The sequence below is a fragment of the Borostomias antarcticus genome (genome assembly GCF_949987555.1).
Source record: "Borostomias antarcticus genome assembly, chromosome: 13".
Lineage (NCBI taxonomy): Eukaryota > Metazoa > Chordata > Actinopteri > Stomiiformes > Stomiidae > Borostomias > Borostomias antarcticus.
The window spans coordinates 23,224,659-23,236,752 of record NC_140246.1 but is presented as its reverse complement, the minus strand read 5'-3'; the positions used below and the strand labels follow the sequence as shown (position 1 = coordinate 23,236,752).

General features: G+C 46.6%; 1 protein-coding gene across 1 annotated transcript; it reads right to left on the bottom strand.

Annotated features, from left to right (window-relative positions):
- Positions 1-5,713: 5,713 nt before the first annotated feature.
- On the bottom strand, positions 5,714-7,397 carry LOC311317055 (transcription intermediary factor 1-alpha-like; the record flags this gene model as incomplete). The annotated part of the gene is made up of 4 exons (XM_084448053.1): positions 5,714-5,850; positions 5,966-6,113; positions 6,596-6,714; positions 7,130-7,397. The coding sequence occupies 4 exons, from the start codon at positions 7,395-7,397 to the stop codon at positions 5,714-5,716; spliced, it is 672 nt and encodes a 223-aa protein (XP_084304179.1).
- Between the last annotated feature and the right edge of the window lie 4,697 nt (positions 7,398-12,094).

Sequence of the window (12,094 nt, the reverse complement as noted above, 5' to 3'; positions counted from 1 at the left end):
GGACAGTGTCCCCCACTCTCCGTCTGGAGAGACTACATCTGTACCCCATACCCGGGACAGTGTCCCCCACTCTCCGTCTGGAGAGACTACATCTGTACCCCATACCCGGGACAGTGTCCCCCACTCTCCGTCTGGAGAGACTACATCTGTACCCCATACCCGGGACGGTGTCCCCCACTCTCCGTCTCGGCAGCACTGCGGGCAGGCTAAGCAGTAGGCAGCACCGAAAATGAGTTAATATCATGCCCTAACCTTGAATAACTAACTAATATAACAAATAAACTCTGTAATCCTTCTAATAGTTCACGGTAACTGAACCAAACGGACTTAATCTTACCTCGAGATGCTGGCGAAGCCCTCGTGAGAGTCTGACAGACTGAAGTTGGCGCCACCACACCGAGCTGAACTAGCAGGTCTGGGATCAGCTCTCCAAACTCCAGACCTTCAGCAGGGTTCCGCAGTATACAACACCACACCGGTCCCACATCAGCGCCTGGGATTGCCCGGTTTCTCGGTTTCCTCAGCGTTCACCCAGTCATGTGGTACACTACAAAGCCTGCCATTGGCTAAGCACACTCAGCACACCCAGCGGTTCTGAGCAATCCTTCATGCCAAGAGGGGACACTTAGGTAAAGTTTGTCACCCGCCCATTATGGACTGTTATCTGCAGCCAATTCATCCAGGCAGATCAACATGAAGCCTGACAAAGCAGCTGCCGAAAAAACGTCTGGAAAAAAGAAAACAGTGTTCTGCAATAAATTGTCAGAACTATCAGAGTACATGTCCAGAGTTTGCCTTTTACTGGTTCCCCAAAGCCTCTGACAAGTAATTGTTTAACATGTTCACAAGTGTAGAAATGGAGGTTTCCTGGACCTGTCAGTGCTATCTAAATTAGCTAGCTCACCTTAGCTGTTCTCAAAAGGTGCTGACAGGTAATTGTTGGTTTAACTTGTTTACAAAAGTGTAGAAATTGAAGTTGACTGGACCTGTCAGTGCTAGCTAGCTACTGTAGTGTAACCACTGTAAACTAGCAGGAATGGCTCTGAGACTTGCTTCGGGTTGACATGGTTTTCATCTGACCTGTAACGTTACACAGAAGCATCACATCACACCCATATACAGATGGACACGGGTCCCAGGGACACTGCTCGATCATCTTGTCCATCTCTAAAGGCTAACTGTGGTGTGATGCCTTTCTCAGTCATGCAAACTTGTCACCTTTCGGCGAAATTTGCCTTTTTGAATCCAAAACAGGTTAGTTGGTCATTATATTAATTCATTTCAAAATAGAAGTTTTATCCCCCCCCCCCCACTTTTTCTAATCTCAAATTCCATTTATTTTGCCTGCCACTCCGCTGATCGCTCAGACCCGAGAAATAGGACCCTTCAGCTTACCAATTCTTTCATAATTTGGTCCATCCTTTTCAAGTTTTAATTAATTTTGAGATGACGAAAGCATAGGACCCTTTTTTTATCAACAGCTTACCAATTCTTTCATAATTTGGCCCATCCTTTTTCAAGTTTTAATCAGTTTTGAGATGACTAAAGCATGGATTCAGATTCAAACTATGAGGGAGTTTTATCAAAACATTGATTCAAAAATTAATAGTAACAATTAATATTAAAATGGCAACAATACATATCAAAATACACACACACAAACACAATCATTGCATATTAACATTGAGCATTTTAATAATAATAATGAAGGTGTCAATTTGAGTGTCAAGTGGCAGACGATTCCGCTGAAGTTGAGGTCCCGAGACATCAGCTAGTCCTCCACGTTCTCCTGTGCTCCACAATCTCCGGGGCGTCCCACTCACTGACACACACACACACACACACACACACACACACACACACACACACACACACACACACACACACACACACACACAAATAGACAGACAGACACATCTCCAGGGCCTCCCACTCACTCTGACAGACAGACAGACAGATGTACACATACATACAGACAGACAGATGGACACAGACAGACAGACAGACAGACAGAGACGGATGCACACAGACAAACACACAAAGACAGACAGAGACAGATGTACACATACAGACAGACACATACAGACAGGTGCACACATACAGACAGACACATATGTTGAATATGGTTGATTTTCAGAGAAATGCCTTTTAATATGGTCCTGTTAGCTATTTCCTAATTATGATGATTGACCTCTGAGTATGGCTGTCGGCTTGAGTTTTCGGTAAGAAACGGTGTCCCTCCATAGACCTATGAGATAAAGATGACATTCCATGGCTGGTACACTCTGGGCCAAACACCATTGTTGTGGTTAGAGATAAAGGCCTGGGGCCTCATTTATCATTGAGGTACGCCATATTTTACACGGTCTTTTTCGCGATTTCAGGCGTACACCATTTCCCCCCCCCCCCCACAGCGCGATCTATCAAGCCGAAAGGGCAAAAATGTAGTCGCCTTTCTATGCGCTTTTGTAGGACACCTCTCAACTTGTCCTACCGATTTACACGGTTTTCTACACCCTTTTTGAACACAGGGGGAACTGGCGACGCAGGTGGTGCGTCGGTGAATTACTATGTTTGACGGAGAGAAGAAGAGCGACAGTTCATGAACGCACAATCATGTAGGCTAATAGCCCAATTCAGCACAAACATATATCGCAATGCAAGATTAGACGTGTCCTCTAACCGGCTCATTCATGGTCCGATATGGATTTGTTCCCCAAACTGAACCTATGCGCTGTCCCAAACCTTTCCGCGCTATATGTCACACACCTAATGCAGGCACTCCATCAAACGGCAATAATTGACCAATTAGATTGTCATTAATATGTGATCATGTGGACCTGTTTGCTGTTTGGTAAGCATATAATTGACAGTCCTCCTGTGCGTAATGCGAGCCTAAATGAATCCGGCGCTACTCGGCCTACTGGCCGAGATAGAACTCCAAAGAGGTGACGGCGATGGCGACTGCACCCACATAAGGGCACCATCATTGAATGAATACGTCTATGTGAATCGCTAAAATGTGCACACTATAAATACCCAAATCATATGTGACGCCGACATGCTCATCACAAGTGTAGTGGCACGGTGGCCTGGCTCCACGCATGACTCATCCATCCTGGCACACAGCAGGGTAGGGGCTAGACTGGAGGCAGGCGCTGCGCGTGACGGCTGGCTTGTTGGTGTGTGCATAGCCAAGATACATATTCTTTGTCTTTTTTACTTTAATCTTTATTAGCATTTTCCATCCATACAACGACAATACAATAAAACATAAAAACTTACAATAACAGCTTATGGGTACTTCCATCCATGCAGCTTTTTTTTCTTACTCAAATATGACAATTTTAATATTAGTGGTATCATCACACTTCCTTCTCTAATCCATCCATTTTTCCCATCTCCCTTCAAACTTTCCTTCCTGCATCCTCAATGCATAAATAAATCTCATAAATCTCCTCCACAACACCCACCACTGCTCCTTGGTTGGGGGTTCCACCTTATACCAAGCCCTCATTATTGTCTTTTTACTAGCAACCAATAGTACTTTCACTAGGTATCTGTCCCCTCCTTGTACATCATTCTGTTATGTTTGCCAAGATGTATAAAGCTGATAAGAATGAGAACCAGTCAAGACCCCACCACAAAATGAGGACCCAAGCCCTCAGCCCCCTCCCCGTCATGAGGTTTACCAGCGGGGCCAAAGGGCCCACACTGAGGTCATGCGCCAGCTATGAAGACACAAACAAGTAAGGTTCACATTTCTACCATTTTATTGTCTGTTGGTGGGTGACTGTGTGAGTGCGTTTGTGAGTGAATGTGTGAGGTCTGTGAGTGTGGTAGTGACATTGTGAGACACCCCCACTTGTTTTATTTTTGCATTTTTTAGGTACTGGGATACTGTATTTTATTCACTTGCAATTGAGATAGGCTATTCATGTGCATTTATAACGATTTTAACCGGCTACCTGAGAAGACACCCAGACCTGTCCATCAGATCTCCTCAGGCAACCAGTCTGTCCAGGGCAACCAGCTTCAATGCCCATTATGTTTCCACATTCTTTCAGAACCTGCAATCGGTCATGCAGCGACACAGTTTTGAACCAAATTACATCTGGAATGTGGATGAAACTGGCGTGACAACTGTCCAGGGGATATATATATAGGCTGATTATAATAAATACAATACAACTATATACAGTACATACAATAAATACAACTATATACAGACATTATAAATACTATATACAGACATTATAAATACAACTATATACAGTAGACTACAGTAGCCTACATACATTATAATAAATACAATAGCCTACAACTAATACAATACAACTAACGTATATACAGGTGCCTGACAAGATCGTCGCCAAGAAGGGGCTGACATTTTTTCAGATCAAGACTTTGCACCAAGCTTTGTGACAGACCGGCCCAAGCAGTCCGCTACCACCACCACTACAGTGCCTACGTCAGTGTCCGCCACAGTGTCAGTGTCCGCCACACAACCTCCAACCACCACTGCAGCAGCACTGCCCGTGTCCAACTTGGGTGCTGTTCCACCACTTGCTCCCTCCTCAGAGCCTGCTGCCACCTCCCTCAGCGTCGCTGGTCCATCCACCTCCCTCAGCGCTGCTGGTCCATACACCTCCCTCAGCGCTGCTGGTCCATACACCTCCCTCAGCGCTGCTGGTCCATACACCTCCCTCAGCGTCGCTGGTCCATCCACCTCCCTCAGCGCCGCTGGTCCATACACCTCCCTCAGCGCTGCTGGTCCATACACCTCCCTCAGCGCTGCTGGTCCATACACCTCCCTCAGCGCCCCTGGTCCATCCACCTTGTTCACTGTCAGCCCAGAGGTCCTCCAGCCCTATCCAAAGGCTGGTCCGAGGAAGGGAGGCACCAAGGGTAGGAAGAGGAAGGTGATGTCCATTCTGACTGATACCCCAGTCAAAAAAGCCCTGGGAGAGGCAGAGAGAAACAGAAAAGAGCCTAAAGCAAAACGCAAGCTCAACACAGAGAAAAGCAAGGAAACGTTGGAGGAAACAGAAGAGTGCCCTTGCCTTCTGTGTGGTGAAGACTTTGCCAATTCTCTCCCAGGGGAGCCGTGGTTGAAGTGCCTGGCATGTGGGGGATGGGCTCACCAAGCCTGCACTGACGGCAACCAGCATTTTGTGTGCGACAATTGTAGGTAGCTGTATCACAAAATTTGCACATGTTGTTGTAGTAGTAGGCTAGGCTAGTTGTAGCCTAACCTAGGCTAGGCCTGTATTTGCCATTTTAAATAGCCTTGTTGTTGTTGCCTTGTTAATAGCCTAAGGAGCCTTGTTAATAGCCTAAGGAGTTTATCACTTATTTCAATAAAACTTTATCTTTATAACATCTTATCTTAATAACACTTAATCTTATCTTTATAACACTTTATATTATCTTAACACATTTGTGTAGCCTAGGTTGTTTGTAATCAAAATGTTCAACACTAGCCTAATTAAAATATTCACCTGTGTTTGTTTATTAGCCTAGGCCTTTTCACTCTTCACATTCACTGCAATTGTCAAAATGCTCATCTTAATTAAAATATTAACCTTTGAACGAGGTTGCTGGTTTAACTTCTTTTATCCTGTCCCCAATGTGTGTGTAGCGTTCACGTGTGTTTGTAGCAGCATGCATGTGCGGAGTAACCAATATGGCGATCAGAATGTCTGTATCAAGCCTACTTATGGTCCTTGTGTTTGAGAAGCTGACAGTCGCGGCAGGTGAGTCGGTCACAGGTCTCACAGAACAGCTTGAGAGGTTCCTGCTTGTGGATGTCACAGAAGACGGGCTTCTGAGTGGACACACCTACAGCCTCTGGGAACACACAGACACACAACGGTGGATTCAGCCAAAACAAGACAATACTAGTAACCAATCATCATCAGAGAATCATGAAGTCCATGTTATCCATCTACTGAGGCTCGTGTACCTGGTGACATCTCCTCCTTCTGGCGTATGGTGTGGTCTCTGGTGAACTTGACTCTCTGGTGAGCTTCTATACAGGTCACACACAGGAACTCCACACACTCCACACAGTAGCCTGTAGCCTCTGTGTTATCATCACAGCTCATACACACCTGGAGAAGAGAGAGAGAGAGAGGTACGCAGAGAGGAAGGAAGGAAGGAAGGAAGGAAGGAAGGAAGGAAGGAAGGAAGGAAGGAAGGAAGGAAGGAAGGAAGGAAGGAAGGAAGGAAGGAAGGAAGGAAGGAAGGAAGAGAACTCAAAATGAGAGGAGTTTCACATTGAAAGGAGCAAAGTAGAAAAGTGTAAATAAAATTTGTTTAAAAAAAAATCTGTGTGTTTCCAACTGAATGTATGGGCTACCGATGTGTCAGCTAAGTGACCCTTGTGGCTGGATGTCGCCCACCTGACTGTAGACCTGATGACTGACTATCATCCACCTTTTTCGATAAAGGTGTATGCTAACAATTTAAATTCAAATTAACAAATGTAAAATTCTTCTGTTGTGGAAAGGTGTGTGTGTTTTCTGTATCAATGTTTCATTTTGTGCAGTGTCTGAAAACATTCCATCAACCCTGGAGTCTGGCCATCACCCACCTGGCTGCTCTTCTCCACCGTGCTGCTGGGCACCTCCACCGAGTCCTTCACAAAGAAGTTGTTCAGCACTTCCACGTCCCAGCACTCCTGTGTGCACACTGGACAGCGGATCGCACTGACTGGAACACCACACATAACACAACATGATTGAGAATAGACATACCATCGTCAAACACACAAGGACTGATATTTCCATTACAACGAACGGTGATAGTTTGTACTGTACAATCTGAGCACCCCTGAGGTCCACCAAAATAAGCACCTGTAACGCCCCAGTACATGACAGACCAAAATAAGCACCTGTAACGCCCCAGTACATGACAGACCAAAATAAGCACCTGTAACGCCCCAGTACATGACAGACCAAAATAAGCACCTGTAACGCCCCAGTACATGACAGACCAAAATAAGCACCTGTAACGCCCCAGTACATGACAGACCAAAATAAGCACCTGTAACGCCCCAGTACATGACAGCAGTGACAGTATCACCAGAGGCCAGGGAGGCATGGGTATTTAAACTGACGACTCTCACCTGGTTTCGTGTTCTCGATGTGCAGCTGCGGGTCGCGCCGCGGGTCGGTCCTGGAGGGGGGGGGCAGACACCTCTTGCAGAAGGAGTGAAGGCATGGCAGGAGCTTCGGCTCCCGGTTGTGGAAATTCAACTTGCAGATGGGGCAGGTATCCATGAGGCCAAAGTTGCCCTGCTTCGCTCTTTCTTCCTCGGCTGGCAAGCTTTCTGCCTCGTTTTCCACAATTATGACAATGTCATCGTTGTCAATATTTTCTGGGCTGTCGTCCATTTTTGTGGCCAAATCTTGCAAAGCTGTTGAAGTCTTTGAACGTAGCTCGCCACCCCGTTACAGGTGTCGGGCTAAAGGCGGTTTCCTAGCTAGTAAGTCCCAGCTATGTAGGTACGCTACTGGTAGGGTTAGCGTGACGGTAGACCTACCGGAGCCGAGGGCTGGTTAACTAGCCTAGCTGGAGCCAACAGCTCACAAAGCTGGCCCGTGTATAGCTAGCTAGCACTAGTGCCTCTAGGATTCAATTCGTTTGTCATATGCACACGATACTACGAACGACGGCTAACTAGTTAGTGCTAAGTTATTTGAACAGATAATCATGGTGCAGTGCATAAAAACTGTAGGCATGGCGACGAGTTAGAAAAAGGGTAAAAATGCAAAATGAGCAGCTCAAAAGGTAGAGTGTGGGCCCACATCCCTACTAACACACGTGTGGGCCCACCTCCCTAGTAACACACGTGTGGGCCCACCTCCCTACTAACACACGTGTGGGCCCACATCCCTACTAACACACGTGTGGGCCCACCTCCCTAGTAACACACGTGTGGGCCCACCTCCCTACTAACACACGTGTGGGCCCACCTCCCTACTAACACACGTGTGGGCCCACATCCATACTAACACACGTGTGGGCCCACCTCCCTACTAACACACGTGTGGGCCCACCTCCCTACTAACACACGTGTGGGCCCACATCCCTACTAACACACGTGTGGGCCCACCTCCCTACTAACACACGTGTGGGCCCACCTCCCTACTAACACACGTGTGGGCCCACCTCCCTACTAACACACGTGTGGGCCCACCTCCCTACTAACACACGCAGGTTGCGCAAACGTTCTACACACGGCCGCTATAGGTGACGACTCATCTGCGCCGCGTGCGGAAATTACGCGGCCATTTACGGAAACGCGAGATCTGCCGATTAGTAGCCGCTACCAGGGTTGCCAGATTGGTGTGATGTTTTCCAGCCCAATGAGTGCTCAAAATCCGCCCAATGTGATAAAAAACCGCCCAAATATTATAGTATATAATATATAGCAGTGCATGCTAAGAAAAATGCCTTTCAGTTGAAATACCGAAAATAATAATAACTCGTGGTAAACTGCAACACACGCCTACACATGTCACACACAGCCTACGACAGAGAGAAAGATGCGTAATCCCATCAAATAGTCAAAGAAATGATAATGCAGGCAACAAATTATAATAACACATGAGAAGCATGGCTATATCATGAATAGAGGACAAGATGACAAGCTAGATAACAAGCTTTAGTGGTGACAAGAAACCGCTAGAGAATGTGACAAGTGGACTAGGCTACACAACTTCCAATGGTAGGCCTATATAACCACCTGTATAACCACCCATGAATACCCTGCCTGCTCGCCTACAATAACCGAGTCAGGAGTGTGACACTCAGGCAGGCGAGCAGGCAGAGACACAAGTAATGCATCACTCAATGATGCGACATCCAGAAACACCTGCTGTATAGTATTAAGTAAAAATGTCTTACCTTCACGCCGAACAGGCCAGGAGACCATTCCAACTTCTAACGTAACTCGTAAATGTAAAACTATGTAGGCCTACATGTGGTGAACTTGCTAATTAGCAAGTATTAATAGATGGTTGAGTCAAAGCTCCCCAACAACTGTCAGGGAGGGTAGAACGTTGCAGCCGTCAAACCGCTCCGTGTTAGACCGAGCGCGTCCATGCCAGCAGAAAGCAGCAGTAATCCCATGCGATTTCTGGCATCATCTTTAGCGTCACTTGGGAAAATTCTCTCTCCACATGAGCATTTGATATGGGCAGAGTGAGCAATCTGATTGCGCCAAGTGCCACATCCTGAAAGCACAGATTTCCTCCGGCATCTTTAAAGGCCTCTACCTCCAGCCAAAAGGCATCGATGCGGTGATCATGACAGAAACCTGCTGATCCCACATCCCCAAATTGGCATCTTTGGGTTTCTTCGGGGGTAGCTAGCTAGATATTCTCTCCGACCTCGACCTCCTCCTTGACCGTGTGAATCAAATGCATTGAACAGGGAGATCTCCCTCACCCCTATTGGACAGGTGCACATCTCCCACCCTATTACTAACATCATTGGATAAAATTGAAACGTCTGTCCCGCCAGTTTTAAAATATATATATATATTTTTAAACGCCCGCCCAATGCTATTTTTTCCAGCCCACCCGCCCAATGCTATTTTTTCCGGCCAAACGTGATCAAAAGAAGCCCAATTGGGCGTGAACCCGCCCAATCTGGCAACACTGGCCGCTACGTTAGAACGACACGTCATTCAGAAGTTGCGGCCGCGTGCAAAGAACGCACGTGATCACGTGGGCAGGAACCTCCGTTATAAACTCACTTGGCTGACACTAGATTAACAGGTATTTATATGACTTGGTCTGCACGTCTTTTTCGCACGGTGCAAATATGGTGCGGCCGCGTGCAAAAAACGTGGGCAGGAACTTCCGTAATAAACTCACTTGGCTGACACTAGATTTACAGGTATTTATATGACTTGGTCTGCACGTCTTTTTCGCACGGTGCAAATATGGTCACTTACTGACCACTGGCTATATTTAGCATTTGCAGTACCACTGGCTATATTTAGCATTTACCAGTACAAAAACGAATTAATGCTATATGGGGATATAGCAGCAAGCATTATGATACAAACCAATATAAGACTGAACACCATTAACAGTTTAGAACATTTTATTACACAAAGTACATTACAAATTAAAAGTATACATATTTACAAGGATGAGGTTTACGGTCTGTCACATTACGCATAGCCAGAAAAGCAAAAAAAAGCATGTACAAGCTCTGGCTAGCAACCCATTATCTGACAATTGCAAAAGTTCTAAAAACAAAAATGAAACAGTGCGCATTCTGTGGCAGGCAGACCGGGAACAGACCGTTGTATCCCACAAAAAAAAGGTTAAAATTTACAAAAACTATTTACAAAAAAGGCATCCATCCTGGCAGGCTGGAAAGGCAGGTTTAGGGAGACGGGCTGGGGGTCACCCACATCTGAATCGAGGGTCTGGGCAGAAGAGGTCATCCTCATCTGAATACTCCACTGTGGTCAGGGCTGGAGCTGCGGTCAGGGGCTGGGCTGGGGAGGTCAGCTGGGCTGGAGCAGATGCCTAAGGACATAATGAAATGGCTGTAAAAGCAAGTCGCATACGTTCATTGGAAGCGTGCCATGTCACTGGATACGAGAAAATTAACTGCCTGACATCACATACCTTTTTGAATCGAGCAGGGGCATGTTTCAGCATCTCCTGCAACTGGGCAGACACCTCCGTCACAGTGGTGCTTGGCTTACAGGCCATAACTGCACCTTTTAACCAAAAAGGAAATGGTTTCAATGCACATGGCATGAAGCAAAGACAATGTATTATTTTGCGAAAATATGAACAATCCCTTACGTAATATGACATTGTAGAGGGTCATATTCTTCAGAGCCTTCTTCCCCCTCTTCCCATGGACGCTGTAGGCACACCACACTCTGTGTATGGCAATGGCTGACAGCACCCGCCGGACCACATCTGGCAGATCTTTGCCGCCAATGGAACTCAGATATCGTGTCTGCAAAACATAAAGACAATCATTTACTTTTACATTTCCTTAACACTTCCCTGCAAAAATAAGGAACAAAGTTCTGCCCTGAAGTTACTCACCATCTTCCTTTGATGATCCTTGTCCTTCAGCTGCTCCTCCAAGACCAGCAGCTCCTCCTCCGTTTTAGCAGGGTGCAGGTCATCCAGTACTGCTCCCCGATAGCTGTCTGCAGACTCGCCGGACAGTCTCTGCTCCAGCCTCATCATTGTCTGTGCCATCTCCCTCAGACTCTGCATGACGCTGGAGAACTGCTGACACATCATCCTCTGGAAGTCTGGATATTAAACACAGATGTGGCTATAAGTAATTGTACGGTCCCATAATGGATATTCAACTCAAAGTATATCCCTACATGCAGCATGAAGTAGTTCACAAAATTCAGCATACCAGCATCTGCAGAGCTTGATGGCAACACTGCTGGAGCTGTTGGTCTCACAGGCGATGGCATCAGAGAACTACCTGAAAACCAGAGGATAAAGGGATGAGCAGGAAACTATGGTGCTGGCGGCGTAGTGATTCTGGCATAAGGGGAAGAATCAACTCGACATGAGACATGTCAGATCCTGACCTGGTCTGGCCGGGGTGCTAATCCTTGATGCATGCTGCTCGTGCCTGGACGTCTGAAGGGCTGAAGGGCCTGGGCTCACAGCGCCCTGGCTCAAAGGACCCGGGCGATGAACATCTACTGCCGAGTAGTGAGATGTGAGATGAGCGAATTAGTGAACTGAGTACATGAGTCTTCAGAAAGTCCTGAGTTAACTGTAAGTGTGCAAATATGCATAGACATTTCACCAACACAAACATGCATGGATACCTGCATTGATAACTGGCAGAGCAGGCCTTCCGGCTCTGGCACCTGGCATAGCTGGTCTGGTCTGAGTTCTGCCGACCGGCTGCCTGGGCACTGGAACATATAGTAGAGGTAAATTAGCTCAGATTAGTCAACTCAAGTAGTACTCTTTTGGGACTGTTGAATGCACTTTATTATATTACCTTCGTCACTGGAGTCATAGTGCGTGTTGCGCTGTCTCTTCCTTGTGTCTTGGGAGTTAATCCATTGATG